Source organism: Suncus etruscus, chromosome 18, assembly GCF_024139225.1.
Source record: "Suncus etruscus isolate mSunEtr1 chromosome 18, mSunEtr1.pri.cur, whole genome shotgun sequence".
Classification (NCBI taxonomy): Eukaryota; Metazoa; Chordata; class Mammalia; order Eulipotyphla; family Soricidae; genus Suncus; species Suncus etruscus.
This window is the reverse complement of record NC_064865.1, coordinates 43,207,587-43,234,417: the sequence shown is the minus strand read 5'-3', so window position 1 is coordinate 43,234,417 and position 26,831 is coordinate 43,207,587. Positions and strand designations below refer to the sequence as shown.

Here is a 26,831-nt window from a genome sequence, read left to right as displayed (position 1 = left end):
GGGGACCATATGGGATGCTGGGATTCAAACCAGGGTTCATCCTATGTTGGCCGCATGCAAGGCAATGCCTTACTACTGTGCTGTTACTCCACCCCATCACAATGATTTTAATTAAAAAACCAAACACTATATCTGGGTGCTGGAGAATTAGGACAGCAGGTAGGATACTTGCTTTGCACGTGGCCCACCTGAGTTTAATTCTTAGCATTCCCAAGCACTGCCAGGTTTGGTCCAAAAACAAAACAAAACCAAAAACTATATTTAAAAATATTTTTGGGTGTGGTGCTGGGCATCGAATTTAAGGCCAAATATAGACAGGTTAAGCGCTCTGACTCTGAGTATCTTTCTGTTAACTACAAATGTTTGTTCCTTTGGTTAAAAAAAGGTATTTGTTGAAGACTTTCATCTAATTTGTACTCTAATATTAAATTTTCATGATTTCTTGTTAAATGTTTGTCTCTTATAAACAGAATATACTTTATTTAGATAATTAAAAGTAATGGTTGATTTGGTGACACACATGTAGATTTGTACTTGAGGTTTGTAACCAGGCACATGATGTAACCACATGATACTGGTCAGGGGCTACTGTGGGCTCTTCTGTGCTCAAGGATTCTTCCTGGTAACTGTGCTTGGGAGACCCAGATGGTTCAAAGCAGGGTTGGCAGCATGTAAGGCAAGTGTCTTAACCCCTATGCTATCTCTCTGGCCCTCACTAGCTGTAATCTTAACTCTAAGGAAATAGCAAAAATATAGATACCATCAGTATATCATATATTTCATTTTATGTATTATAAAATTTCTATGTATACATAAATTTTCTATTTATATATAAATATAAAGGAGACTTAAGTTATAAATTGATTAGTTTGACATTTCTAATCAAATTTTTTTTTTAGAAAAGATGGCAACTAGATGCTAGGGTGATTGTGAAAACATACTTTTTCTTCGTGATTACTACCTGGTTTTACAGAGCCTCAGTGTTGGTATATTTGCACCACTCCTGGGGAAGGATTGTGGACTCTGACTTGAAACCCTACATATGCCATGAGACAGAGTGAAACTAGGTTGATGTCCAGGAGTCACATCCCTTTAATGCTTCTTCTAGGCATCGTGAGTGGGTAAAGGAAGCAGCATTTCTGGGTGTTTTCTTAGAGCGGCACTTCATGGGGCTTCTGCTCTTGCCTACCTGCTTTGTGTAGAAGTGACACCAGCTTTTTGAGAAGCAGCTTTGAAGAATTTTCTCTTGTCCTCTTTATTCTGGACAATAGGAGGAAATTTTGGGGAAATTGTGTTTATCTTAAAGATCCTCTTGTCTTCGTTTTCTGCACCCCTGCCTCTTCTTATTTCTTAATGGACCCTTACCTTAGTAAAACCCTAAGAGGTAGGTTTGAGGGTGCTGACTGTTGGGGCTCATGTTGTTCAAGCAGCAACCAAAAACTTGGTTGTTTTTTTAAAAAATAACCTTATTTTTAAATAATAAGTGCTGATTAATTTAATTTAAAGATAAATGAATCATCCTATTACATTTTATTCTGGATGATTTTCTCTTTGTATTCATCTCAGTATTGTGATCACAGTGGTATCATCTTACATAATTGGTAAAGAACTGAACTCAGGAATACAAAAGGTGACTTATTTATTTACTTATTTTTGGTTTTGAGCCACTCCTAGGAGTGCTTAGGGTTTACTCCTGGCTCTATGTTCAGAGATCACTCCTGGCAGGCCTCAAGAGATTGAACCTGGGTCAGCTGAGTTCAGGGCAAGTTGCCCTACCCAGTGTACTATCTCTTGGGCCCTTAAGGCTGTTTCTTTTAAGTTGTTTTGTTTAACAAAACATCAATACTTTAGTAGGACAAGTCATACAGTGAAGTTGAAATAGAAATTATGTTTGTAGGATTGAATATAAGAAAGGAAAAAGATAGGGAAGGAAGGGTAATGGGGGAACTGAGAAGAAAGTAATTTTTCATCCTTGATTCTCTACCAATAGTTATTTTTAGAAGGTACTTTAACAGTCTTATTTCCTTTCCTTCTCAGTAGACTTTATCTCTTTGTGTTCCCTAAGGTTTTATCTTTCATCGGTACAGTAAACTTAATAAAACATTAGTCTTAAAATAGTAATTGTTACTATCTTTTTGGAAACACAAATGTAAAGAACAAGGTTGGGTCCTAATAATTTCAGGGGAACTGGTTGTTGATTTTTCTTGATGAAGTAGACTTTATTTTATGTAAATTACAGTGTGAACTTTGTGTTCCCATGACTAAACGATGTGCTTTCTCCTTTTCCTTTAAGGATGGTTTCATCTTACTTAGTCCACCACGGGTACTGTGCCACAGCAGAGGCCTTTGCCAGATCTACAGACCAGACTGTTCTAGAAGAATTAGCTTCCATTAAGAATAGACAAAGTAAGGATCTTGTGCATGATAACACGTGTTTTCAGATTCCAGGTTTTAGAAATATTTTTTAAGTGAAAAAAACTTGAATTTATATTAAGCTCACATCTCTGAGACTTGTATTGACATTTTCTTAAGATTACATTTAAAAAAAATAAGCATAGGGTTGTGTTTGTAGTGTTCTGTTCTGGACATGGAATGGCAAGGTTTTTTTGTTTGTTTGTTTTTTAATTTTTTAATTTTTATTTGGACCATATTGTCTTACATATCTTTCACAGTAGTATTTTAGGTACATATTAACATTGAATCAGGGGAATACCCATCACCAAATTTGTCCACCCTCCACCCCCGTTCCCTTCCTGCAACCCATATCCCCCACCATAACCCCCCGGGCTGCTAAAGTAAGTGTCCCCTCTGTGTCTAGCTTACTACTAGTGGATCATATATCTATTTGGTCCTGGTACCCTCCCTTATTTCCCCCTCTATTTGAGAGGCGAAGCTAGATAGTTCTAATTATGTGGTTTTGTTTGAAGGCAAGAAAACCAATAGTATGGGGTAAAAAAATCAAATAATCTGAAAATGGGCAGAGTCCTAGAGGCTTTCAACCTCAGATTGAGAGAGGACAGGAAAAAGGTAATTGAGACACTGCAACAATGCAGAAAGAAATATCAAATAAATATCCAGTGAGCACTACAGCAATAAAGACAAGGACCATACAATAGTCTCGGTCATGAAATCAAACCATGCCAGAGTGCAAAAAGAAAGATAAAATAAAATTGGAGACATCAGCTTCATTATCTACACCAAAATAAAGAAGTCAAAAAATCAGTCAATATATATGTGGATAAAAGGATTATTTTGTGCCTTTTTTTCCTTTTTCCCCCTGCATAGGCACAGTAACTATTGGGGACATTATAGAGGGAATTCCCTTGGCCTAGGAGATACAGGGTTTCTCCACCCTTGAAATATACTGTCATGGAATTAACTATAGACTCCTTGCATGAACATTTATTCTCCCCTTGGGCCTTTTGTGGTGTATAAAAGACTTCTGCTTCGTCATGGATGGTAAAATCAGACCTCTGTGTCTAGAGATCATGGTGTCTGTACATCTCAAGGAATGGAGCTTATGATGAAGTCTTTCTTTGTGGTTCTAGCAGTTCTGCTTCTTCAGTGTCGTTGAATCCATCTTTTTTTTGAATGGCAAGTTTTTTAATAGATGTGCTGCCAAAGCAAGCACAGAATGGCAAATTTTGGAGGAAATTTTTGTTATGTGCTTATTACCTTTTTTTTTTTTTTTAAAAAAAGGTTTTTTTTAAACTTCTGGGATATAAAAATGAAGTGTTGTTTTTTTAAAGTAATGAAGTTTGACTTTCTATGACTGGATGTTAGTGGAAATGATATACAGGATTTAAATTTTTTGCTTTTAAATTGTAGCTAATTGAAAATAGTGTTAATCTTCAATATTTAGAGCACTTAGTTCATGAGATTTGTGCAGGCAGCAGCAAACCTGTATAACTCTCAATTAGGTTAGTCCAAGGTAAAAACTTGATGAGAATCGAGAGAGAAAAACAATACAAACCGTGATAGATGAGGTTCATTATAATTACTATCATAATAAATCATTATGATTCTGCTGTAACTGGTTATATTCTTTGTCTTAGTCACTACATATTTTTTGAATCTTCATTTAACAAGTATGTTGACACCAGGAGTAGAACACTTAGAACCTCCTGAATTCAGATCGGAATCAAAGGCTAGAATTCTGTTAGTGGGATCAAAGAGGGCCAAATTTGAATAGTTTGAACAGTGCTTCCTAGTCCTAAACCACTTCATTAAGATTTGGTTGGCATCTTCAAAGTCATATGTCTAGCTCTACACACTGATAGTTATAGAGGTGTCTTAGCTCTGAAAGCATAATAATCTGCCATACATATGTCCGTTTTTATTGTTAGCATTTTATACCCCACAATTGCCTGATGGATTTCTTTCCTAAATTATTCATGCATCACAATGAAAATGAACTCTTAAGATCAATTTTTTAAATTTAATTTTGTGATTTTTTTTATAAAAAGTATGAAATAGTTCTATTAAAATTTAATGTCCTTAATTTAAAACTTTAATTGCCAAATATAAACTAATTTTATAAGGCTAATTATAATTATTTAAAGATAATTTTGCTAACATTTTGGGGCATCCACAATATTATGCTCTGTTCTTTAACAATTAATCCTTTGTTTTTTTTTTTTTAAATAGGAATTCAGAAATTGGTTTTAGCAGGAAGAATGGGAGAAGCCATTGAAACAACACAACAGTTATACCCAAGTTTACTTGAAAGAAATCCTAATCTCCTTTTCACATTAAAGTGAGTTTATTTAATAAGTTATATTTATGTTAGATAGATATATTTAATCTTATATATAATTTTTGTTTATTAGTTTTAATTTTCATTTGACCGTATTTCAGATATTTTGTAGAAGAATACATAAAAGTAGCGACTATTAAGCACTTTTCTTAAATCCTGTAAAAAGGTGTTATGTGTTCGCTAGTCAGTCATTTTGTGTGTTCAAAAATGGGAAAATCATATTTAACAGATGAGTATCCATTTTTCCTTCAATAAATTACCTTGTATTCAAACTTTTAAATTATTATAAAATGTATGTAATATGAAAACATTCATTCTTATATGTATAGTGTCCTGTGATATTTGTTCTGCAGCCACCAGCAATTTTTCTTCTCTAGATGATTTTCTTTTCTTTCTTTCTTTCTTTTTTTTTTGTTTTTTGTTTTTTGTTTTTTGTATTTGGGCCACACCCGGCAGTGCTCAGGGGTTACTCCTGGCTGTCTGCTCAGAAATAGCTCCTGGCAGGCACGGGGGACCATATGGGACACCGGGATTCGAACCAACCACCTTTGGTCCTGGATCGGCTGCTTGCAAGGCAAACGCCGCTGTCCTATCTCTCCGGGCCAGATGATTTTCATTATCCAAAACTGAAACGGTCTCCCTTAAATACTAAATTTACACTCTTCCCACCCTCTCTTTCTTGGGAACCTCATATTTTTTAAAAATTTTAGACAGATGGTATAAATGAAGCCACGAGGTATTTGTTTGACTTATGTCATCAGGATGATGCCATTGGAATGGATCCATTTGATTGCATGTGCCATAATTTTCTTCCCTTTCAGGATTTCTGTTAATCATCTTTTGTGGAGTTTGAGTTGTTTCTACTTTTGGTGGTTGTGAATAATTTCTGTTCAAGTCCTGATTCAATTTTTTTTAATCATGGCTTAAGATTTCCTTTTCGTGAACATTTTGTTAATCCAAGAATTGTTTTTACTTTAGAGTCAAAATTTAGGTGTGGCCCAGGTAGGTTATAAAGTTGCCAGTGTAACTGAGGATGGAGAAAGGGTAGAAAATAAGGTTCTTATTTTGTGTATATTTTCTCTCTATAAAGCACATCTTGATCTTCTGTACTGTTTGATTTTCTTTTATCTTCTGCAAGTATTGTTTTGATTAAACTTTTAGCATGTACATTTGAAGTCCACTTTGTTATAACTATAGTTAGATTTTCATTGTGATATGTCTTTTGCACTCTGATTTTTCTTGGAAATGTAGAAATTTATTCTAGGAATACAATACACAAAGCTATATATGCAGTATTTTTAGCATGCTATTTAAAGTACATTTATTTATGATTGTAAGTTAAGTTCTTAAAATAATTTCAGGTTATTTGTGACTACTGTGTAAGTAAGAGGCCATTTAAAGACTTAATATCTCTGTTCTTTTTTAGAGTACGTCAATTTATAGAAATGGTGAATGGTACAGATAGTGAGGTGCGATGTTTGGGAGGCCGAAGTCCCAAGTCACAAGACAGTTACCCTGTTAGTCCTCGACCTTTCAGTAGTCCAAGTATGAGCCCCAGCCACGGAATGAATATTCATAATTTAGCATCTGGCAAAGGAAGCACTGCACATTTTTCTGGTGAGAGTCAGTACTATTTTATCTTATTTATACTTTTTTTTAAAACCACAATTAGACTTTAAAAGATCTAGACTTTTCTTTTCCCCTTCTTTTCTTTTCTCCTTCTCTTCTTTCTCCCTCTCTTTTTCCCATCCTACCATGCCTCCCTCTCTACGACTTTATTTTTCCTTCACTCCACCCTCCTTCTCTATGGCTTCCAGGATTGCACAGGGAACTGCGGACATTTGAACTCATGTCTATGTGCTTACAAGGTTACCTGGCTTACGCTAGGCCCTTGGTCTTTTTTCTTATGCCTGCCTAATTCTTTGTTTTCCCAAGATTTACCTTTGTACACTTAACATCCTGAATTAGATATCACATACGGTTCTTTCCTTTCATGGGGAAGGCCCCTATTGAGTATCAGTCACTTCAAGTTTGAACTTTTTATTTTAATAGACAAAGTTTTACTATTTTAAGGAAATATAGACATTGGGTGGAGATATTTCAAGGAAGGAATTGGAGCAAGACACTTAAAACTCACATCTTGCAAGTATCCTCAAATCTGCCTTCTGGGACAGCTCTGCTATGCTTTCATTTCTTTCTTTCTCTTTTTTCCTCCCTCCCTCTCTTCCTCCCTCCCTCCTTCCCTCCCTATTCTGTCTTTCTTTCCTTTTTTTTTTTTAATTGTTTCTAAGCATATGTTTATTTCAGACAGAAGTCATGGTCAGATTAGGAAACCCCAACTGGAGAAATATATCTGAAATTATTCTTGTAAGTCAAGAAAGACCACAAATATAAAAGGAAATGGACAACATGACAGGATGTTAGACAGATTCTTAACTTTTGTTGTTGATTGGAAGTGAAGATGGTTGTGAGGAGTGAACAAAATCCAAAATAAGTCAAGTGTCAGAAGGGGTGATAATTAAACTGCAGAAGTATATTTTTGTCCTTTCAAAGAAGTGATCCCTTTGCACAGTTTAAGCAGTCCATTGACTTTCCCGGGAAGAACATCTTTTGGGGGGAATAGAGCTCTCCCCAGCAATGTTCGGGGTCGGCAGTGCAGGCCATGGATGCAGTCAGTGGTGCTGGGTCCACAGAGCCTTATGCTGTGCTTGGAAGCCATGTTCGCTGGAGATTTTACTTGGGGTCTCCAGCATGCCAGCCAGGTGCTTCTATTCCCTAGGCCCCCATTTTGTACATTTAGGACAAAACCAGAATAAGTACTTTAGAGTAATTTAGTGTATGTTTCTGTTTTCATGTTCTTCTCACTAGGTTTTGAAAGTTGTAGTAATGGTGTAATATCAAATAAAGCACATCAATCATATTGTCATAGTAAACACCCGTCATCTAATTTGAATGTACCAGAACTGAACAGTATAAATATGTCAAGATCACAGCAAATGAATAATTTCACCAGGTAAGTGCTTTCTCTAACTTTTGGATTTCCTAATTATAGGTATATCCATTTTTTTTTAATTTTTAAATTTGAACAAATTTAGCTATATTGTTTTGTTTCCACTCCCCCAGAAAATAAGAGTAGGGACTTAGCTCTTCAATGCTTTTCAGTTTCCCTGAGTGCATGTAGACTTTTTGCTGCCTCTTACTCTGCATGCTTCCTAATTGACTGGGGTTTTGAAGCTAAATTCAGAACTCTGCTCCTTCTATCAGCCACAGTCTTCTACAGATGATCACATATGTATTATTTGTTCTGTTTAAGCTTCGTGCTCTGTATCATCTCATTCCACAGAGCTCTGGAAAATATTGGCCTGTGCTAGAATACTATGCCTTGATATGCCCAGGTATAATACTCATGAAGTTTAAAGATTCACGAGATACAGTCATGAAATTTGAATTGATAGCATTGAATTGAGTGATAGTAAGTTCTTAAGAATTCAGCTTAGCCCCATTTTTCTAGAATCTGATTCTCCGTTTGGTTTGGTTCATGATCTGTGAATTGATAATATCTTTTTCTTATAAATATTGTGGATGAATTTTTATCAGTTTGATGTTGGTTTAGTTTTATAACATGATATGATTGGTCACACTGCAGTTTGAGAGAATGTAGGTACAGAGTTTCACTCAAGGGGAGAGAATCCAGTTTTGAGCATATAATCTGGTGGAAGGGAAATTATGAAGAAAGGATATTGTGTGCAAATTTGTAATCAGAAATTAGATAACTTGAGTTTTATGGTTATTTTTGACAAGTTACAGAAGTCGAATGATACAAGTTTTATAAGTCTGCAAAAGTGCCATGGCATGGGAAGAAGAAAAAAAAAGGTTTTTTGCTTAGGAAGTCAAAGTAGTGATAGCATACTAGAAAAGGGAAGACTAGCATATTGTGGAAATTGACTGGGATTTTTAACCTTAAGCTTTAAGTATTTTTGTGAATACAGTACACGAGTACATCATTATTCATCGATAAGAACTCCATTGCTTGAGGGTGAGATTGTAGTTTGTGGGTTTTCTCTTCTTATGCCAGGAAGTTACTAAAGTCATTTCTGACGACCTGAGTTCAGGGAGGCAGGATGACATAGCATCCTCCTGCTTATGCAGACTAGAAAAAAAAAAGGAAGCTTCTAACTATTTTAAACTGTTCGACAGCAATTTTTTTTGTATTTGGTAATAGCTTTCCCTACAAAAGTGTTGTAGGCAAAGCTGGTAGGTATTAACGATTAAAACCATTTTACAGATGTAAAGCTGAATTTCAGAAGAGTCAATGATTTTTTTTTTTTTAAAGATGAGTGTTTGGAGCTAGTAAGTTGCAGCGCTGAGCCTACTTCCCAGGAGTTTGAACTTCCAGACTTGCATGTTTTTCGTCTACAATGTTCTTCCTCTTAACCCTCCTCTTCCACCCACTTTCTGTTCCAAGTTGTAAAATTCAAGTCCAGATGTTACCTTTTCCAGGATGTTTTCTGAGATTTACAGTCGTGCGTATCACTCCTTGTGATTTTAACTTTCACTATAGACGGATTCTCTTGTCATGGCATTGACTGAGCTTTTTATAGTTGTCACTGCAGGAGAGCAGAAGCTATTTTACTATATTTAGCATTTAACATGGAATATGGCTCAGAGACTCTTAATGTGTGTTGAAGGGCAGAGCCTTCTGAAATACACTGGCTTGTCAAAACAGTTTATTAATATCACTAAAAGCTATGGGTGTGGTTTCCATTAAATTAAACATTACCTTTTAAACTTTGATTTTTTTAAATCAATTCTCTAAGCTTATCAAGGTTCCTAAGCAAGCTTTTCTGAGTGACAGGAATCCTAGACTAGACCCACTTCCCCCTTATTCTAACATTTCTGTGTCTTTTCACTTTACCAGTCTTAGTAGTAAAGTGTTTTTGTACACTTAACTTCACATGCAAACACACTTCAAATCACACTCTCCACGATGTGGGTCCTTCTCATGGGATTAAGCTCAAAGTGCTTTACTAATACTTATTCGGAAGTTGTTTCACTTCTACAAATGAAGATAACATTTTTTTAAATTTATAATCTTAATTTAAATAAACAGTAAATACTTAAATTCTTAGGTTTGACCATTTTTCGTTATAGAAGCTGTGAGACTAAATAATTTTGTATTCTATGAAAGTGCTATTGCAAATAAAGGAGACCCTTATTTTTGTGTTTTTTGGAGGCTGTTCCTGCCCCTTGGTTCATGGTGCTCTTTGTGGTACTCATGTAGTACCAGTCATTGAACCTGGGCCTCCTGCATATAAAGTGTGAGCTTAGTCCCTTCATCTATCAGTAGGGCACCTTTTAAACTAAGCAGTAAGGTAGATGGATGTGAAGGGAAGGGCACGTTTGACAACATTGCTTATTTGCACATAGTTAGTCATTCAGTATTTGTGAAAAGATCTAAGCATTCGATGCAACGTTTGAAAAATTGAGTCAACAGAATGCTTCGGTTTAGCTAAGAAGAAATCATGTGTGTTGGGTATTGTCAGAAATTTAGGTTAGGATGAGCCCGCCCCCTTTCTAACCTTTTCCATCCCCTCCCCCTTTCCTCCGCCATCCTTTTCCCCCTACCCCCTGTCTTCCCCCTTCTCCTCCCCTCCCCCTTCCATCCCCTCCCCTTTCCCCCTAACCCCCTACCCTTTTTCTTCCCCTTCCCTCCCCCATCTCCTCCCCCTTTCTTTCCCTCCCCCTCCTCTCCAATCCTCCCCCACCCACTGCCACCCGAGAACTCCAGGAGCAGCCAGGGCTCAGTGGCTCGGCAGCGGTGGGCGTATGGCCCCGGCTCCTCCTTTTGCTCCTCTTCTTCCTCCTCCTCCTAAAAAAAAAAAAAAAAGAAAGAAAGAAATTTCGTTAGGATGAGACTGAGTAACTCTAAAAATTATTTGCTTATTTTGGGGAGCTGGAGCGACAGCACAGAGGAAAACGGCACTTGCCTTGCATGCCGCTGACCCGGATTCGATCCCCAGCACTCCATATGGTTCCCTGAGCACCGCCAAGAGTGATTCCTGAGTGCAGAGCCAGGAGTATTGCTAGTCTCCCCCCCCTCCCCCTGCCAAAAAAAATAAGAAGAATTGCCTTTTAAAGATACTTTAAATGAAGCAAAATGCCAGAAATGTCTAGGCCATTGGAAAAAAGGTGTATCTATAGAAGCAAGTTGAATATTAGGGCAGGAAACTGTTCTGGAAGGAGTACGTATTGAAATATCTCTTAGTTTATACAGATTCATGAAGCACTTCATTGTAGTACATGTATTTTTTTTTTCTCCTTTATCTTCAGGAGTTTTGTTTAACAATCTACCTGCTTGGCTTTGATTAAAACATTCAGGATTTAACTAAATACCTTTCTTGCAGAGTTCTGTTGCCTTGCGAAGTCAGTTTATAAGTAGGCTAGTCGTGATTTATTTTAAACTGAGCTGCAAGTGTGATATTTCTAAAATTAGGTTTGTTTTTTCATTTTCAGTAATGATGTAGACATGGAAACAGATCACTACTCCAATGGAGTTGGAGAAACTTCATCCAATGGTTTCCTAAATGGTAGCTCTAAACATGACCACGAAATGGAAGATTGTGACACCGAAATGGGTCTGCAGTGATATTTCTTACATTTTTAAGTAAAAATGATGACTACCAGGTTATGTTTTCATTTGTACTGATTCACAGCTGGAGTTGCATATGCCACTGGATTTGACTGTGACACACTCTCAACTTTCTTGTGAGAGCTGGTGGCTAGAGAGAACCTTCTGAGGTTAAGTGTTAGAGCAGTTTTGGTGCTGAGCTGAGCTGCTTTTTTTTTTTTTAACTCACCTTCAGTACTGACATAAAGTGCAACAGATGCTTAGTGTAAACTGTCCCCACGGCCATTTAAGGTTGGGGATAGGAAATGGTTTTGCAGTTATCACACCCTAGCTTTTGAAAAGAAGAGAAAATTTCATAAATTCTGTTCAGACTGAATTCCTTCATTTCGTGGGGATGTATTTGACTTTATAGTTCAGAGCTTGGCACACAGTAGCTCTTTATTATGACCCCCCCCACCCCTACAAATTATGTGACTAAAAAAGACATTCACTTGTATAATTTTACTTTTGGCAGTTTGTGTAGTAAACTATATTATAAAATCAAACCAATCGCAAACTGACCAACTTGCCCATCCGTTGGATTAAAGATTATTGAAGTTTATGCATTCTTATTTGTCAAAATTCTGTGATAATTGTTTTTATTTTTAGTATTTAGAGCTTAAAAAGTATTAACATTGCTAGGTTCTATATAGAAAACTATTTTATAAGTACTTTTTTTAATACAATTACCTTATTACTAAGGATTATGTACTACAATGTATAATTCATTTTTTCAAGCAAGGAGTATGCACTAAAAGGCAGCCTAATTTTATTCTTTCTGCAATCAGAACCCTCAAAACTACCAATATAACTAACATTTGTTGCTAAGAGTATAAGTTTCAATGCTAGATAACCTGGATTTGAATTCTACAACTGCCACTTACTAGCTGTTACTTAGGACAAGTAACTTAAGAACTCTGTACCTCAGTTTCTTCATCTGTAAAATGGGTATAATAACCGCCTAATGGTTCATCGTGAAGATTAAGTAAACTATTTGAGAAATGAATAGCACAAGGTGCTAATAAATATTGTTGATTCATATTTACATTAGTGACCAGCTTATGGCTAATCAAGATGTACATATTTAAATATTTAGTTCAACATTATCATTGTAATAATGAGGTATACCAGCTGATTTTGAATGGAATGACAATATGAGAGCACCTGATTTTATTGTATGATGTTTTACATGGCATCATGGCTTCCATAACCTACTCTGAGGAGGATTTTTAAGTATTATAAAATTATTTTCTTGAAGTAGTCTTTATATGAAAGCTAAATCACCCCTGTGACTCATTTAATACGGTGTTCTCTGCGTTTTATTGAGGCATTTTTAACTTTTCTTCTAGGAATTATTTTATTTCATCTCTGTTCTGGGTCAGTGTAGTCTTGACAGTTAATTCTTGGGGTTTTTTTTTTTGTTTTGTTTTTTAATGTTGCTTGGTGTAACATTGGAGTTTTTAATGAGTTTCCTGAATTTATAACTCCATCCTAGCAGAAAGGTAGTTACCTGGCTTGCTAGGTACTCCTACATCAGATATGTACTTCGTTAAGCTGTAAGATCCTATATTTATAAGAGCAAATCTGCTTTTAAATAAAATACTAGTAATTACAAAATGTGAGGTACAGAATGTCTATTGCCTCATTGTATGTTCTTCAGTCAAGTGGTAAAAGACCTTTTTTGCTTACAGAAGTGGATTCAAGTCAGTTAAGACGTCAGTTGTGTGGAGGAAGTCAAGCTGCCATCGAAAGAATGATCCACTTTGGAAGAGAATTGCAAGCGATGAGTGAACAGCTAAGGAGAGAGTGTGGCAAAAACACAGCAAATAAAAAAATGTTGAAGGTAAATGTGCTTCCCCTGGAAGAATTAGAAATGATGCTGTGGGACCGGAGCAGTGGCCAGCAGTAGGGCATTTGCCTTGCACACGGCTGACTTAGGATGGACTGCTATTTGACCACTGTTCGATTCCCCTTTGTCCCATATGGTCCCCCAAGCCAGGAGTAATTTCTGAGTGCAGAGCCAGGAGTAAACCCCTGAGTATCACCAGATATGGCCCAAAAACACAAACAAAAAACACACACACAAAAAAAACAATGCTGCAGTAGCGAGCATGGCATTGAGTGAAATTCGGACTAGTTTTAGAAATTCTTAGTGGGAAGTTGGCATCTTGGCCGTGTGCTCCCCTTAACTATTTTATATCATTTCCTAAACACATCCTGCTTTGTGGCCAGGCACTGCTGTAGGAATAGTCCAGTAAGAATGAGTAGCCACAGGGCCAGAGAGATAACATAGAGGTAATGCGTTTGCCTTTCATGCAGAAGGTCATTGGTTTGAATCCTGGCATCCCACATGGTCCCCCAAGCCTGCCAGGAGCAATTTCTCATGGAGCCAGGAGTAACCCCTGAGTACTGCCAGGTATGACCCAAAAAACAAACAAACAAAAAGAATGAGTAGCCACAACCAACAGGGAGCTTTTAATCTACTCAATGAAGCAAACACAAGAAGCATTTCATTTAAGCACTGCTACAGATTGTTCTAGTGGGGCAGGGAGCGAAGGAGGCTCCCCAATAGTTCTCAATGCTGCATGTATCTGGTAATGGTGACAGGAAAGATGAGGGGAAGCTTGCTGTGCCTGGAATCAAATCACAACTTCGTACTTGCAAGGCATCTCTACCTGAGCTGGCTCACTGTGGCAGACTTTAGGCAGGCTCGTTCCCCTGAGGACTGTCTCTCTTTGAAATACGCAGCCAAACCACCCTGAACGTGTGTGCCTGTTCTCAGCTGAAATCCGCAGCAGAGGGGCTGCCTGTGTTAGAGGCAGAAGAGTGCCCTGTGTTCCGCTGGCAGACTCCTCAGCTCAGCTTGGTGGGAGGGAGGGGGGAGGGTATTCCACACCACCCTGGAGAGGCCCTGGGGCTGGGAAAAAGTTGGCTAAGGAAGCCTCCCCCCTCACTTCTGCTTCAGAGCATGAGGGAGCTAGATGATGAGCAGCTGGAGTTAAAGATCCTTTTTAGGAATTTCAGTTTTTCACAGCTTAAGAATCAGCATTTTTTGAGCATTATTACAGAAGACACTGATTGCCCGTTTCCTCCCTATGTGCCTGCTTAGCTGGGAGGGAAGCCTGTATCTCTGTACCTTTAACTCTGGATCACAGCACTGACTTGACAAAAATCAGAAAACGTATGTTACTGAAAGATTGAGATAAACTGATGTGGCTGTTTACAATTACCGTATTTTCCAGCGTATAAGACGACTTTTGAAACAAAAAAAAGTCAACCGAAAATCGGGGGTCGTCTTATACACCAAGTATATCCCGAAAAATGTTTCAATATGCCACTAAACAAAAATTGTCTGAATGTTGCCACAAAACGAATTTTCCAACTCGATCCTGCACCAATCACTGCAAGGCTGCTCGGACCGCCTCTCTAACTCAGCCAATCCAAGCAGGCTTTTGATGCATGCAAATTAGACAATGTTCTGGACTGAATCTACATTGTAAAAAGCATGCTCAGATTGGTCAGAGTCAGAGAGGAAGTCTATGACAGTAGAACCTTTGAACCTTTGCTTGTTGTGATTGGCTCACTGTGGTACATACAGTTGCAGCACAGGAACGTTCTGTCTGATACAGATACCTATGTTTTAACTGCAAAATTAGGGGGTCGTCTTATATGCCGGAAAATATGGTATTTTTTGTTAGTCCTGCTCCTCTTCCTATATACAGATCAACAGACAGACAGACAGACACTTGGGATATGATTGGCCAAAGCCACTTACTAGCTAGTGGTGGCAAGTTGAAGTGAAGACAATAATTGTCTTTATCACTGCATCTCCCTTGGAAGTTTGAAAAGTACATGAAAGTTACTATATAATAATGTGGGTAGCTTAACAACATTTTCAGACTCTAAAGGGAGCTTGTTTAGGTTTATGTTGTGTTAGTTTGAGGTGATATTCAGTAAGTTTATACAATTTCTACATCTGTTTAAAAAAGAAAACCATGCTGTGTGGGTCAAATTCAGATAGTGATAATAAATTAAAAAAGAAAACAGCTAGGGGTCGGAGCAGTAGCGCAAGCGATAGGGCATCTGTCTTGCAGGCACTAACCTAGGATGGACAGTGAGCAGTTCGATCCCCAGCGTCCCAAATTGTCCCCCAAGCTAGGATCGATTTCTGAGCACATAGCCAAGAGTAACCCCAGAGAGTCACTGGATGTGGCCCCAAAACCAAAGAAACAAAAACCAGCTAGAGGTTGTGTCCCATCCTATAGGAGTTGGCTTTTTAAATTTCAGGTGGGGAGGCTATTCTGTATATGTTGTAGATTCAGGGGGAAATTAAAGATAATGGTTGATTATAAGAAAAATGAAAACTGCCACAGAATCTAGTTTAAAACCTAGAACCCAACGTAAGGAAATGTGGGTGCAAATATTAGTATTAGTCCTTAAGGCCTTATTTAACTTCTCAACATGAACCCATGCGACTAGAGAAAACTGCTTTAGTTAAAAATAAAATTACTGTTTTTGACAGGATGCATTCAGTTTACTCGCTTATTCAGATCCTTGGAACAGCCCAGTTGGAAACCAGCTTGACCCAATTCAGAGAGAACCTGTGTGCTCAGCTCTTAACAGTGCAATATTAGGTGAGTAAAGCACTAAGGGAGACTTGAACTTAATTGGGTATTTGGTGAAATTCTAAGTTAATGGTGTCTGGGTTTTTTTTTGGGGGGGGGGGGGCGGTGGCGCTGTTGCAGCTGGTGGTTTGGGGCCACGGCTCCTCCCAGTGCAGTGTGTGTGCTCTTTTTAATACTTAAAATACTTAAAAAAAATACTTTTTAATACTTAAAATTACCTTTCTTCATTATTTCAAGTCTGGACCAAATGGAATAAAAGTAGTCCTAATGAGGATATACCTCGGGATGTTTGGAAGCAGTGCTTTGTGTGCATTTGTGTGCATATTGAGTATTCCTGGCCTGGTTGCTACCCTTCTGTGCTTAACATGAAGCTGCACAGAGCTTCCAGAGGACTTGACTGTCCCCAGAACAGCTCATGGGTCCTTTTGTTTTAAATTTCGGTTTTTGGGCTACACCTCAGGACTTAATCCTAGCTCTTGCGCTCAGGAATCACTCCTGGCAGCCTCAGGAGACCACATGTGATGTCAGAGATCAAAAGTAGTCAGCTGTGTGCAAGGAAAGCAAGCATCCTGCTGGCTGTATTACCACTCTGGCCTTTTGGGGTCTAATTATATTTGTATAAAGCATCACCAATTGCATCACCAATACACCAAATAAAAAGAATGGACGAGAAAGATAAAAGGGTAATTTTTTGGGCCATTGCTCAGTAGAGTTCAGGGCTTATTCCTGATTCTGCGCTTGGTATCATTCTTGCAAGGGCTTAGAGGGCATGTGTGGTGCTAGGGTTCAGATCTTGGACCCCATTGTGTGTTCTATCTGGTCCAAAGAAGGCCCAAAAATAAGACTGTCAGGGATGAGTAGGGAAAAATTGAATTTGTACTCCCTGGTTGGGTGCTGCTTGAGTCAGCTCACTAGAGCATGATTATAGAATTCACTTCCTGAACAAATAATACCTACAATGTGTTTCTCTCTCTTTCTCTTGCTTGCTCGCTGTCTTTCCTCTCTCTCCAGTGTTTACTTTTAAGACTTAATTTCTGGGCAAACTTGGAAAAGGTGATTAAGGCACATGATTTTTTTCATTGACCTTAAAATCTTTCCCAGGTTAAATAGGATTCCCATCTAAATTATTCGGTCTTAATGGATTTCGTGGCTTTGACATGTTTCATGATTTTAGGCAGACTAACCGGTGCAACAAAGAGGAAGAAGTTGCGCAGCTTAGACAGGGAGGCCTGTAATGTGTTGCCAGGTAGTGCACATCTGGCTGCGGTATAGGAGTGTGTAGGGTCAGATTGAACTTGAGTGAGCTTCTTTTTCCTCGTAAAAGACTGACTCATCATGTATCAAGGTCTAAAGCTGATGTTGGAAGTCTTGGGTGGCGTTTCTCATCATTTTATAATTTGCGTATGATTGAATTTTTTTGGCTAAGGTGTTCCATTTTCTCTGGTTAATCAGAGTTCACTTGGTTCTATTGGTTGAAAATAGAATTTAGTGTTGGAATTGTGAGGCAGATTATATACTGTAATTGTAATTTGGAAATTCCATCATAGGTAATGATAAATGTAATTTAATTACTCATTTTGGATTTAAGTAATGAAAAATATTTGAGGAATTATTGTCTTATCTTGGGTTTAATGGAACTAATTATTAAATTAAAATGTATTCTCTGGTATAGATTTCTTAAATAAAAATTAAATTACTCTTGATACAGAGTTCAGGCACACTAAGTTTAAGCCCTTCAAACTCAGGTCACCATTAAAATTTACTTGAGAAGCTCTGTCAGAGAACAGCCTGCGCTAATTAGTTTTAATTCAGAGGCCTTTTTCAAGACATACACTGACTTAACTATATTTTTTTTCTTGCACATTTTTATTCTTAACTATTATAACCCCAGTGTTTCTCTTATACCTTCTTCGATTTCTCAACTTTATACCGTTTTTGCTCTTGGGACTCTGGGGAGCATAATCAAGCTTGGACTTAAGAATGGAATTGAAATCCGATGGAGAATTTACCAGTAGGGATTACAGGTTGCCCTTTGTCAGCTGTGCTTACCAAAGAGTATCTTTGTCAACTCAAGTTTGAATTTAGCATCTCTACACAGGATAAATTACTGGCTTCTCTAAGCTTAGTCATTTTTGCCACTATTTTCTTTTTGGTGCTTAATCTTTGTATACTGCTGCTAATGCCTGGCAGGTTTCTGCGTGTTCCTGAACATTTTTCATGGCAGCATTTTTTCTGGTCTAACCTATCGATTATAATCAGCCCCTCCAAAATCCATTTTACCTTTACTACTTTACTTACTAAACTCATCCAGCCCAAATGTCTTGGCTGATCAGCCTCATTTCATTAAGGTCTTCTCCCCAGCCGGTGAAACTTTTTATGTCCATGTCAGCCAGTCTCGATCACACAGACTAGAAATATTAAATAGTCCTTATTTTCCACTATTAATACATGTATTAGTTATTACATAAGTTATAGGTTTGCTAACCTTTTTTGTTTGGGTGTTTCTGGTCATGCCCAGTGGTGCTGAGGGATCACTCCTGATAGTATGTGGAGTGCCAGGCAAGAGAACCCAAATTGGCCACATGCAAGACAAATTCCTTCCCTGCTGGATTACGTCTCCAGCCCAAGTACCTCACATTTTTAAATATCTAATTCTGCCAGAATACCCAGCACTCATTACCATGGCAGTATCTTTCCCAAGCATTACCCATTTACTTAGAAACTTACTATCCAGGTACAGTTAAGTCGAGGTAATTGAAGCAATGCATTTATTTTCTAAAATGTTTTCCATGTTTTGCTAATTGCTCTTTCCTTTTTTAATCACTCTCTCCCTCTCTCAGAAACCCACAATCTGCCAAAGCAACCTCCACTCGCCCTCGCTATGGGACAGGCCACACAGTGTCTGGGACTGATGGCTCGGTCGGGAATCGGATCTTGTGCATTTGCCACAGTGGACGACTACCTACATTAGCTATGCATTGCGGAGCTCCCTCTTAGATTGTGGCATATAGTCGATATGGAAGTAGACCAGCTCTGCTGATTTGAAATTTAGATTTTTTTAATTATGTACTGGGGACAGGTTTTTGTCGCTTTACATTGCTTCCTAGTTTACAGCATGATGCAAATGATTTTCTAACTTAGTGTTAGGAGAAATTATTTTCCATCTTTAACCTCTTAGTTGTCTAAGAGTTTGAATATTGCTGAATTTCAGACGTTCAAATTGATCATCACAAATCCTTTAAAACAATTACCTAAAAGAAACCAAAAAGAGAATCCTGCCTTCTTTGTTGGGGGGAAAGGGGAAGGAAATGGAACAAGTTGTGTTTGTGTTAGCATGTGGGTGATGTACAAACTTCTAATTGGGAGACGTTCCGACCCCCGTTCCCATACAAGCATTCAATCAGTGTAACTTGCAAAATGCATAAACATCCGACAGTTTGAATTTATAGTGTTGATGGAAGAAATCATTTTTAATGTGTACTGTAAAACTTGAAATACTCAGGAGCTGAGTGAATATGTTCGTTGCTACTTACAATCCCGACCTGTTAGTCCCAGTAGTTTTGTTTTTAACATGGTCTTTTTCAACTTTGTTTCCTGTTTCACTACAGACGACTTCTGTTGTAGACTCACAAGTTTAACTGTTGTATTATAACAGTATTACATGTCAACAGTGTGGTTATGACCTTTATTTATATAAAAACCAAATATTTAGTCAATTTACCGTGTCTTAATTTAATCTTTGTACACCTTCCATTTTTAAGTGCTTAAATGAGTACTATATTGCAATAAAAATGTAGTGATATAATTAACCAGCCATTAAAAATTTACTTCTACAGATATTAGAGTGTCAATTGAGTTTATACATTAGGTTAATCTGCATACATGTGAGCATATTTAACCTCAAGACTGACTTTTCCTGTACTGGCCTCCTTGCAGTGGAACTTGATAGGGTGACGTAAGAAAAATGTAATAGTTTTATCTCCCTAACTCGGACCAGCAGTATAAAAAAAAAAAAAAAAAGGGCCCTAACTGGTAAAAAGTACAAAGTGGGTGGGGCTGAAGGGACATCATAGGGGTCATGGTGCTTGCCTAGCCTGTGGCTGTGACCCTGGTTCCAGTGCTGGCACTGCACATGACTAAGCGGAGTTTCAAGTTTCTCAGTGAGATGAATTGTTCTTCGGTATTTAGCAAGTTTGCTCAATTTTTGTGAATTGAGACTGGAACTATTAAGAGAATACTAACTACCCAGCAGTGCCCCCCCCCCAAGTCTGAAACAAATTCTCATTATCTGAGTCTCATGGCGTTAGAGCTGTAGCTGGAAACATTTTTCCTAGATTCATTTATCCTTTTATGCTTGCCACTCCTACTATACAACGACACTAGCTGTAGCTACTGTTCCAAACCCCTCTAAGGCTCCAAGACAGGATTATATTCAAGAGATGAAAGCTGGTTAGATATTTTCAGTTTATGATTCTTATAATGACCCTTTTTGAGATTTATAAACGATTTATTAGGTTTTTACACAAAGTCACATTCCAAACTAATAAGTCCTATAATACAAAGTACTCAGTACTCTTTTATCTTGAAAGGATTTACTTCTTAGAAGTTTTCATCTTTCTGATCATCCACCGTCTTTTAAACCGCTTGGCATTTTGTTTCTTCTGGGTTCCTAGAATACAAATTTTGTACAGTATGAATATCATACAAAATTAAAAAAAAAACAATTGTTTCAACAATGTTAAAGATTCTTCATGTGTATCTAAATTCTAGAAATATCAAACCAAAACATTCAAATGCATGCAGCTCTTACCCCAAGCGTTATTGAGAAACTGTGCTGCAGCCTTTTTCACAGGTAGCCTCTTATTCTCAAGAGACATGAACTTATTTACTTAAAAAAAAAAAAAAGACAATTATTAATCATTTTATATATAGTAAAAACTGGAAAACAATGGAACAAATCCCTGTTCATTAGGGAATCAATTACCAGTAGTTCTGTTGGTTCCTGGGCCATATAAAGAATTTTGTATGAAAGCTTGGGCTGCCTGTTGCCTTGAATCTCTCAGATCTTGATCTTTCAGCCTTACAGCCACGTAGCTTTTATTAGGACTGGTGAAAAATACAAATGGTCAAAAGGGGAGTGCTTCCAAGACTGCCATAAAGCCCAGAGTTCAGTGCTGGGGCCTTTGATTCAGTGATGCTCAGGCAGTGCTTGGCTTCAAGAGCTATGTGCAGTGATGCAGGAGACTAAGCTAATGCATGCCTTATCCTTCTCCCTTACCCCTTCCTGTACTATCTATCTCCCCAGCCCCTAATATGCTTATTTTTAAAATACTTGTCAATTGCCTCAAACAGTGAAAAGAAAATTCTAATTTTGTATATGCACAGATAAATAAAACAAATTGCAGGGCTACATTGTAAGATATTGACTAATGTTTTATTTATAATTATTGGAATTAAGTTTTACGAATGCTTCAGTCTGAAACTATTACTAGTTATTTTCTTCTGAGCCAACAACTTGATTTCAATCAAAAGGTCACTTGTAATTCCTACATTAAGAAAATAACCTAAAAAAAAAAAAAAAGAAGAAAATAACCTCTTACCCAACAGACTGTACTTTCTGCACTTTTGCTTTCTTGGATTCATTTCCTTTATCGCATCTTTCACCTTTCTTCTGCAAATCAACTAGAAAAAAAAAACCCATGACTAATTAGCATTTATGCAAATCAAACCAAGAACATTTACCCCCTTATGCACCAACTGCAGCTTGGAAAAAAAATTCAAGCTAAACTTGGCAGACCAACTTCCATGCCCATTTTTTTGTTTGTTTTTTTTTTTTGGTTGGTTTTGGGTCACGCCCGTCAGTGCTCAGGGTTCCTCCTGGCTCTATGCTCAGAAATTGCTCCTGGCAGGCTCGGGACCAGATGGGATGCCGAGATTCAAACCACCAACTCTCTGCATGAAAGGCAAACGCCTAACCTCCATGCTATCCAGTCCCATTCCATTCCCATTTTTGAGGACTGTAAAACTCCATAAATTAACTGTCTACACATTTAAAAAGTAAAATGAAAATAGCTCATACCTTCTTTCGACTTTCCTGGTGACTTCTTTATGCTAAATAGGAAAAAATATGGAATGCCTATTAGCAAATCTACCACCAAACATTCTGGTTTTCTCAATAATACCTGGAAAACCTTTTTCACTGAAACTAGAGAGCATAGGTAAAAGATACCAGGCTAATAAGGGGCTGCGAGAATCTGGACGGACACATGAAATGGACTGGGAACCATGGTCCGGTTGGTGGAAGGTGGAATTGATTTTTGTTTGGTTTTTGGGCCACTCGGTGAAGCTCAGGGGTTATTCCTGGCCCATGCACCCAGAAATCGCCCCTAGCTTGGGGACCATATGGGACACCAGGGGATAGAACTGCGGTCCATCCATCCTAAATTAGTGCGTGCAAGGAAAATGCCCTACTGCCTGCACCACTGCTCCGGCCCCTGGAATTGAATTTTAGGAATAACTAGGTCAGTGTCTGCTACCCTGCATCCAAAGTCACATCCCCAGCCATCTGCACTGGTGTTACTAACAGCAGTGGCCCAGCAGTTCACTGATTTGACAGCACTAGGCTCTGGCACTAGCAGCAGGAATCAACAGTGGCCAAAGACAGGCCATGAAACTTCGCCACCTAAACCACACAAGTGCGGCCTTCTCGGCTTGGTGGATTCACACAGAGTCTGCGCCAGTCAACATCAGGCACCTGGCACTTACCTGGTCTCTGAGGCCTCTGTGAGCTGCTCTAGAATCGCATCTGGAAGGAGCTTCCTTTTCTTCAAGGCAATACATAAAATAGAAACAGAAGGTTCGTAACCACCTTTCGCTCAAGTCTCAGATTTTAGGGGCTGGAGCAATAATAGTCCAGTGGGTAAAAAGGTTGCTTAACACACTTGCCCAACCAAGTTTGCCTGGGTGAGTCTCGAATACCATGGAGGTGTGACCCCAAAAACAACTCCACCCCTCCAAAGTTCTATTTTATCTTTTGGGACACACCAGGGTGATGCTTAGAGGGTTAGTTACTCCAGGCTCAGAAATCACTCCTAGCAGGCTTGGGGGGGTACCATATGGGATGCTGGGGAGGGGGGAAGACTCGAACCCGGGTGGGGTTGTGTGTGTAAGACCAACACCCTACAACAACCCCCAGATACATTCTCTTTTTTGTTTTGCTTTGTTATTTTTGGGTCACACCTGACAGGCTCAGGGGGAAGAGGGGGACCATATGGGATTCGAACCCCCATCCTTCTGCATGCAAGGCAAACGCCCTAAATTAAATCCATGCAATCTCTCCGTCGTCCCCCCCCCCAAAGATTCATTCTTTTAAGGCCGGTTAGGCCTCGGGTGCAGCTGGCAATGCACGACCTCGGTTGCATCTCGAGGCCCGAGCTGCTCCCCTGATCCCGGACAAGCAAGACCCTGCACCTTAGAGGCACCCATGAAAAATGGGGGTCCACCCCGTCCCCCCATTACTCCCTAACCTTCTGCTCAATGAAGAGCTCCTCCCGGCGTTTCCTCTTCTCCTTGAGGAGGGCTTTCTCCCTAGGAAGAGAAAAGACAGACGCAGGGCCAAGTGAGCATGGGGTGGGGCGGTGCGGGAGGGGTCCGGGTCCCCCAGTCCAGGCGCGGACTCGAACCTGCGCACCGAGTCCCGCACGCGCCGCTCCTCCTCCCGGGCCTCCACCTGGGCGCAGGCGAACGTCACTTCTTCCGGGGGCGCCTCGTCGTCCAGCTCGTCCTCGTCCTCCTCCAGCGGCTCGGCGGCCGCGCCGCTGCTGGGCTGCCCGAGCAGCAGGCCGTGCCCCGCTTCCGCCTCCTCCTCGTCCTCCGACGCGGGCTGGTCCTCGTCCACCATCGCCGCCGCCGCCGGGCCCGGGACGCGGGACGCGCGCGGTCGAAGCTGCACCATGGCCGCGTCCCGCGCGGCGACTGGCACCGGAGCTGGCCTCTGACCCGGAAGCAGCTCGCCCCGGCGAGGGAAAGTAGAGAACATGCGCAGAGCTACCGAGGCGCTGCCGTCAGCGCCCCCTGCAGGGCCGGAGGTCTCATTGAACTGCGCATACTCGAGGGGCCCAAGAATCGAGAAGCTAGCGCGTTTCCGCGAAGGGCGTGGTTTGAGGGGCAAGTGGGCGGGGCATAAGGGAAGTGGGCGGGGAATATGTGACTTTCCTTCTCGTTAGCGAATCAGCGCGTAAGAGGCGGAGGGGGCGTGATTAGAGTAGGGGCGGTGAGAAGTGGGCGGGGAGTATGCGACTTTCCTTCTCGTTAGCCAATCGGCGCTTCAGAGGCCGGAGGGGGCGTGGTTTGAGTAGGGGCCGGTTCCTTCTCCCTGATGCAGCAGCCAGAGCTTCTGTTCCCAATTTTTAATATTTTTTAATTATTATTTTTATTTATTTAAAGAAAATGCATCTCATAGTTGATATACTGATCATACTACATTTGTTTTAGGAAGACCCATAGTAACATGATGAAAAAATAGAACATTGAAAGAAAAACTATGAAGAGATGGAACAGAAAGAAGAAAAAGTTCAGTAACAAGTATATTTTTTAAAAATTATTGAATCACAAGGGAACTCATTAAAGCACTAGCAGAAACTTTAGTAAGCTCTTTTTTAAAAAAAGATAAGAGTTAAAAAAAATAATACAGTAAAAGCGGTGTGAGAGTGGCAATTGTTGCTTGCATAGGCCCAGCAAAATATGGGAGAAATGGAAAGGAAAAGTCTTGGCTTAAATACAAGGAGAACTTACCCCTTACCAACATCTCCTAGGGGTGGTTCCAGTTCATCAGTATTTGTGGAATCGCCTCTCTTCACTCTGCATTCCTACCCTCCCCCTCAAGGGGGAACTTGAGCACCAGAGACAGAAGTTGGATAACTTTATGCTGTCCCTGAGATACTAGCCTGATTGACAAGGTCCCCAGGACCCAGCTGAGCATCAGCCCTCTGACCACCTCCAGCTTCTCAGTTTGGCATTCCCATCCAGGACACACCTTGAACAGCTGCTCGCCTGCCTCTGCCATCTGAATGGCACCAGGTGCTGAATATGGGGGAGCTGTGATGAAGCACCATCTCTAAGGAATGCACTCTCAGTGTTGTTTAGATGTGTGTGCCTCTTGGAGTTCACCTCTCAGCAAACACAACCAACCCTGCGATCTGTGTCTCATTCCGCCCCTGCTCAAGTTCTGTGTGCAGACTTTCCTGCATCCATTCCTGCTGCCTTCTCCCTCTCCAGGGTCCCCACTCCAGCAGAAGCCCTCCTGCTGATCCTCCATAAAACTCCTGCTGTTTCACACACCCCTTTCCCCTTCTATTCCCTGCACAAAGCTTGGCAACTCCAGGGAATCTGCAATCTCCAGGGAAAGGCCCATGTCATAGCCATCACTTACCATCTTTTATGTCTTATTACTCTATTATTTTCTCAGGTCTTCTTTGCTTATGTTCAGTAAATACTGAATTAAATTCTCCTTCCCACAGATTTTGATGATTTTAGTGCCAGGATTCGGGTCCAGGACTTTATCCATATCAGGCACTCACTCTTCCACTGAGCTACTCTCCTCACATAATCCTTTGTGATTATGTAAATCTTTTCTGATTTACAATCCACTAATTTATAGAAAATAAAATTGATGACAAAACACATAAACTAAAATTGCTACTGACAGCAAGGGTATTAATATGAGGAATTATACGGAACAGTTCTGAACTATCTGGACTCTGGTCAGAAAGAAATGACAAAAGAAAAATCAGACTCTCAAATAATGTACTCATTTTCATAATAATGCACACACAGAACTGCACATATAATCTTAAGCCAACAAACCAAGTGAAAGTGAAGAATTTTTTGGTTTTGTTTTGGTTTTGGGTCACACCCAGCAGCATTCAGGGGTTACTCCTAGCTCCTCGTTCTGCGCTCAGAAATCGCTCCTGGAAGGCTCAGGAGACCACATGGGATGCTGGGAATTAAACCCAGGTCAGCCAACCTACCATTGTGCTATCTCTCCAGCCCTTACAAGTAAAGGATGTTTTGGATTAGAAAAGCTGAACTTTAGGATTTTTGTTTGTTTTGTTTTGGAGTCACACCAATGGTTCTTACTCAGTTCTTACTCCTGGCTCTGTGTTCAGAGATCCCTCCTGGTGAGGCTCAGGGAACTTTATGGGATGATGGAGATCAAACCCAGCTTGGAGGGCCTGAGAGGTGGCACTAGAGGTAAGGCATCTGCCTTGCAAGTGCTAGCCTAGGACGGACTACGATTCAATCCCCCAGTGTCCCATATGGTCCCTGGAGCCAGGAGCGATTTCTGAGTACATAGCCAGGAGTAACCCCTGAGAGTCAAATGGGGGTGGCCCAAAAAACAAAACAACAACAACAAAAACCAGTGTGGTCACATACAAGGCAAGCATCCTACCTGCTATACTATCAGTCCAGCCCCCTGAACTCCATGTCTTACAAGTTTCCTGAATGCCCATGTGCTGACCAACTCAGGAAAGAGTGACAAGAGCCCTCCATGGGCCTGACTCAGACCCCTCAGATCACACACTTAGAATGTCCTTCCTGCCAGTAAAAATTATCTTTGCAATTTATTAAAAGAGGTGACTTGTACAAGCAAAGCAAAGTTTACACGTTTTCTCTATTTCTACAAAAAAGGGAGTAGGGCCAGAGAGAGAACACAATGGGTAGGGAGACGGCCTTGCACTCAGCCGACTCAGGTTTGACCTGATTAAAGACCTGATTCCAGTTC

General features: G+C 39.8%; 2 protein-coding genes across 2 annotated transcripts in view; one reads left to right on the top strand and one right to left on the bottom strand.

Annotated features, from left to right (window-relative positions):
* RANBP9 (RAN binding protein 9) overlaps nt 1–19,885 on the top strand; it is an 86,201-nt gene extending 66,316 nt beyond the window's left edge. Inside the window, exons 7-14 of the mRNA XM_049765245.1 lie at nt 2,294–2,406; nt 4,648–4,756; nt 6,183–6,373; nt 7,625–7,769; nt 11,270–11,391; nt 13,115–13,266; nt 15,946–16,057; nt 18,889–19,885. Coding sequence (XP_049621202.1) covers nt 2,294–2,406; nt 4,648–4,756; nt 6,183–6,373; nt 7,625–7,769; nt 11,270–11,391; nt 13,115–13,266; nt 15,946–16,057; nt 18,889–19,019 — 1,075 coding nt within the window. The 3' untranslated portion in view covers nt 19,020–19,885. The remainder of the gene's footprint in view (nt 1–2,293; nt 2,407–4,647; nt 4,757–6,182; nt 6,374–7,624; nt 7,770–11,269; nt 11,392–13,114; nt 13,267–15,945; nt 16,058–18,888) is intronic.
* Nucleotides 19,886–20,565: 680 nt separating this feature from the next.
* On the bottom strand, nt 20,566–24,024 carry NOL7 (nucleolar protein 7). The gene is made up of 8 exons (XM_049765282.1): nt 23,731–24,024; nt 23,575–23,635; nt 22,814–22,872; nt 22,128–22,159; nt 21,649–21,730; nt 21,033–21,154; nt 20,859–20,936; nt 20,566–20,717 (listed from the first exon to the last, which is right to left on the bottom strand). Exons 1-8 carry the CDS (start codon nt 24,000–24,002, stop codon nt 20,641–20,643), a joined length of 783 nt encoding a protein of 260 aa, XP_049621239.1. The 5' UTR covers nt 24,003–24,024; the 3' UTR covers nt 20,566–20,640.
* Between the last annotated feature and the right edge of the window lie 2,807 nt (nt 24,025–26,831).

Bases quoted from the DNA above. Each gene is read 5' to 3' on its own strand.
- NOL7 (XM_049765282.1), bottom strand. From the start codon at position 24,002: ATGGTGCAGCTTCGACCGCGCGCGTCCCGCGTCCCGGGCCCGGCGGCG. The intron at 23,636-23,730 runs GTTCGAGTCCGC...TTCTCTTCCTAG, and splicing joins GTGCGGGACTCGGTGCGCAG to GGAGAAAGCCCTCCTCAAGG. The intron at 22,873-23,574 runs GTTAGGGAGTAA...ATTGCCTTGAAG, and splicing joins AGCTCTTCATTGAGCAGAAG to AAAAGGAAGCTCCTTCCAGA.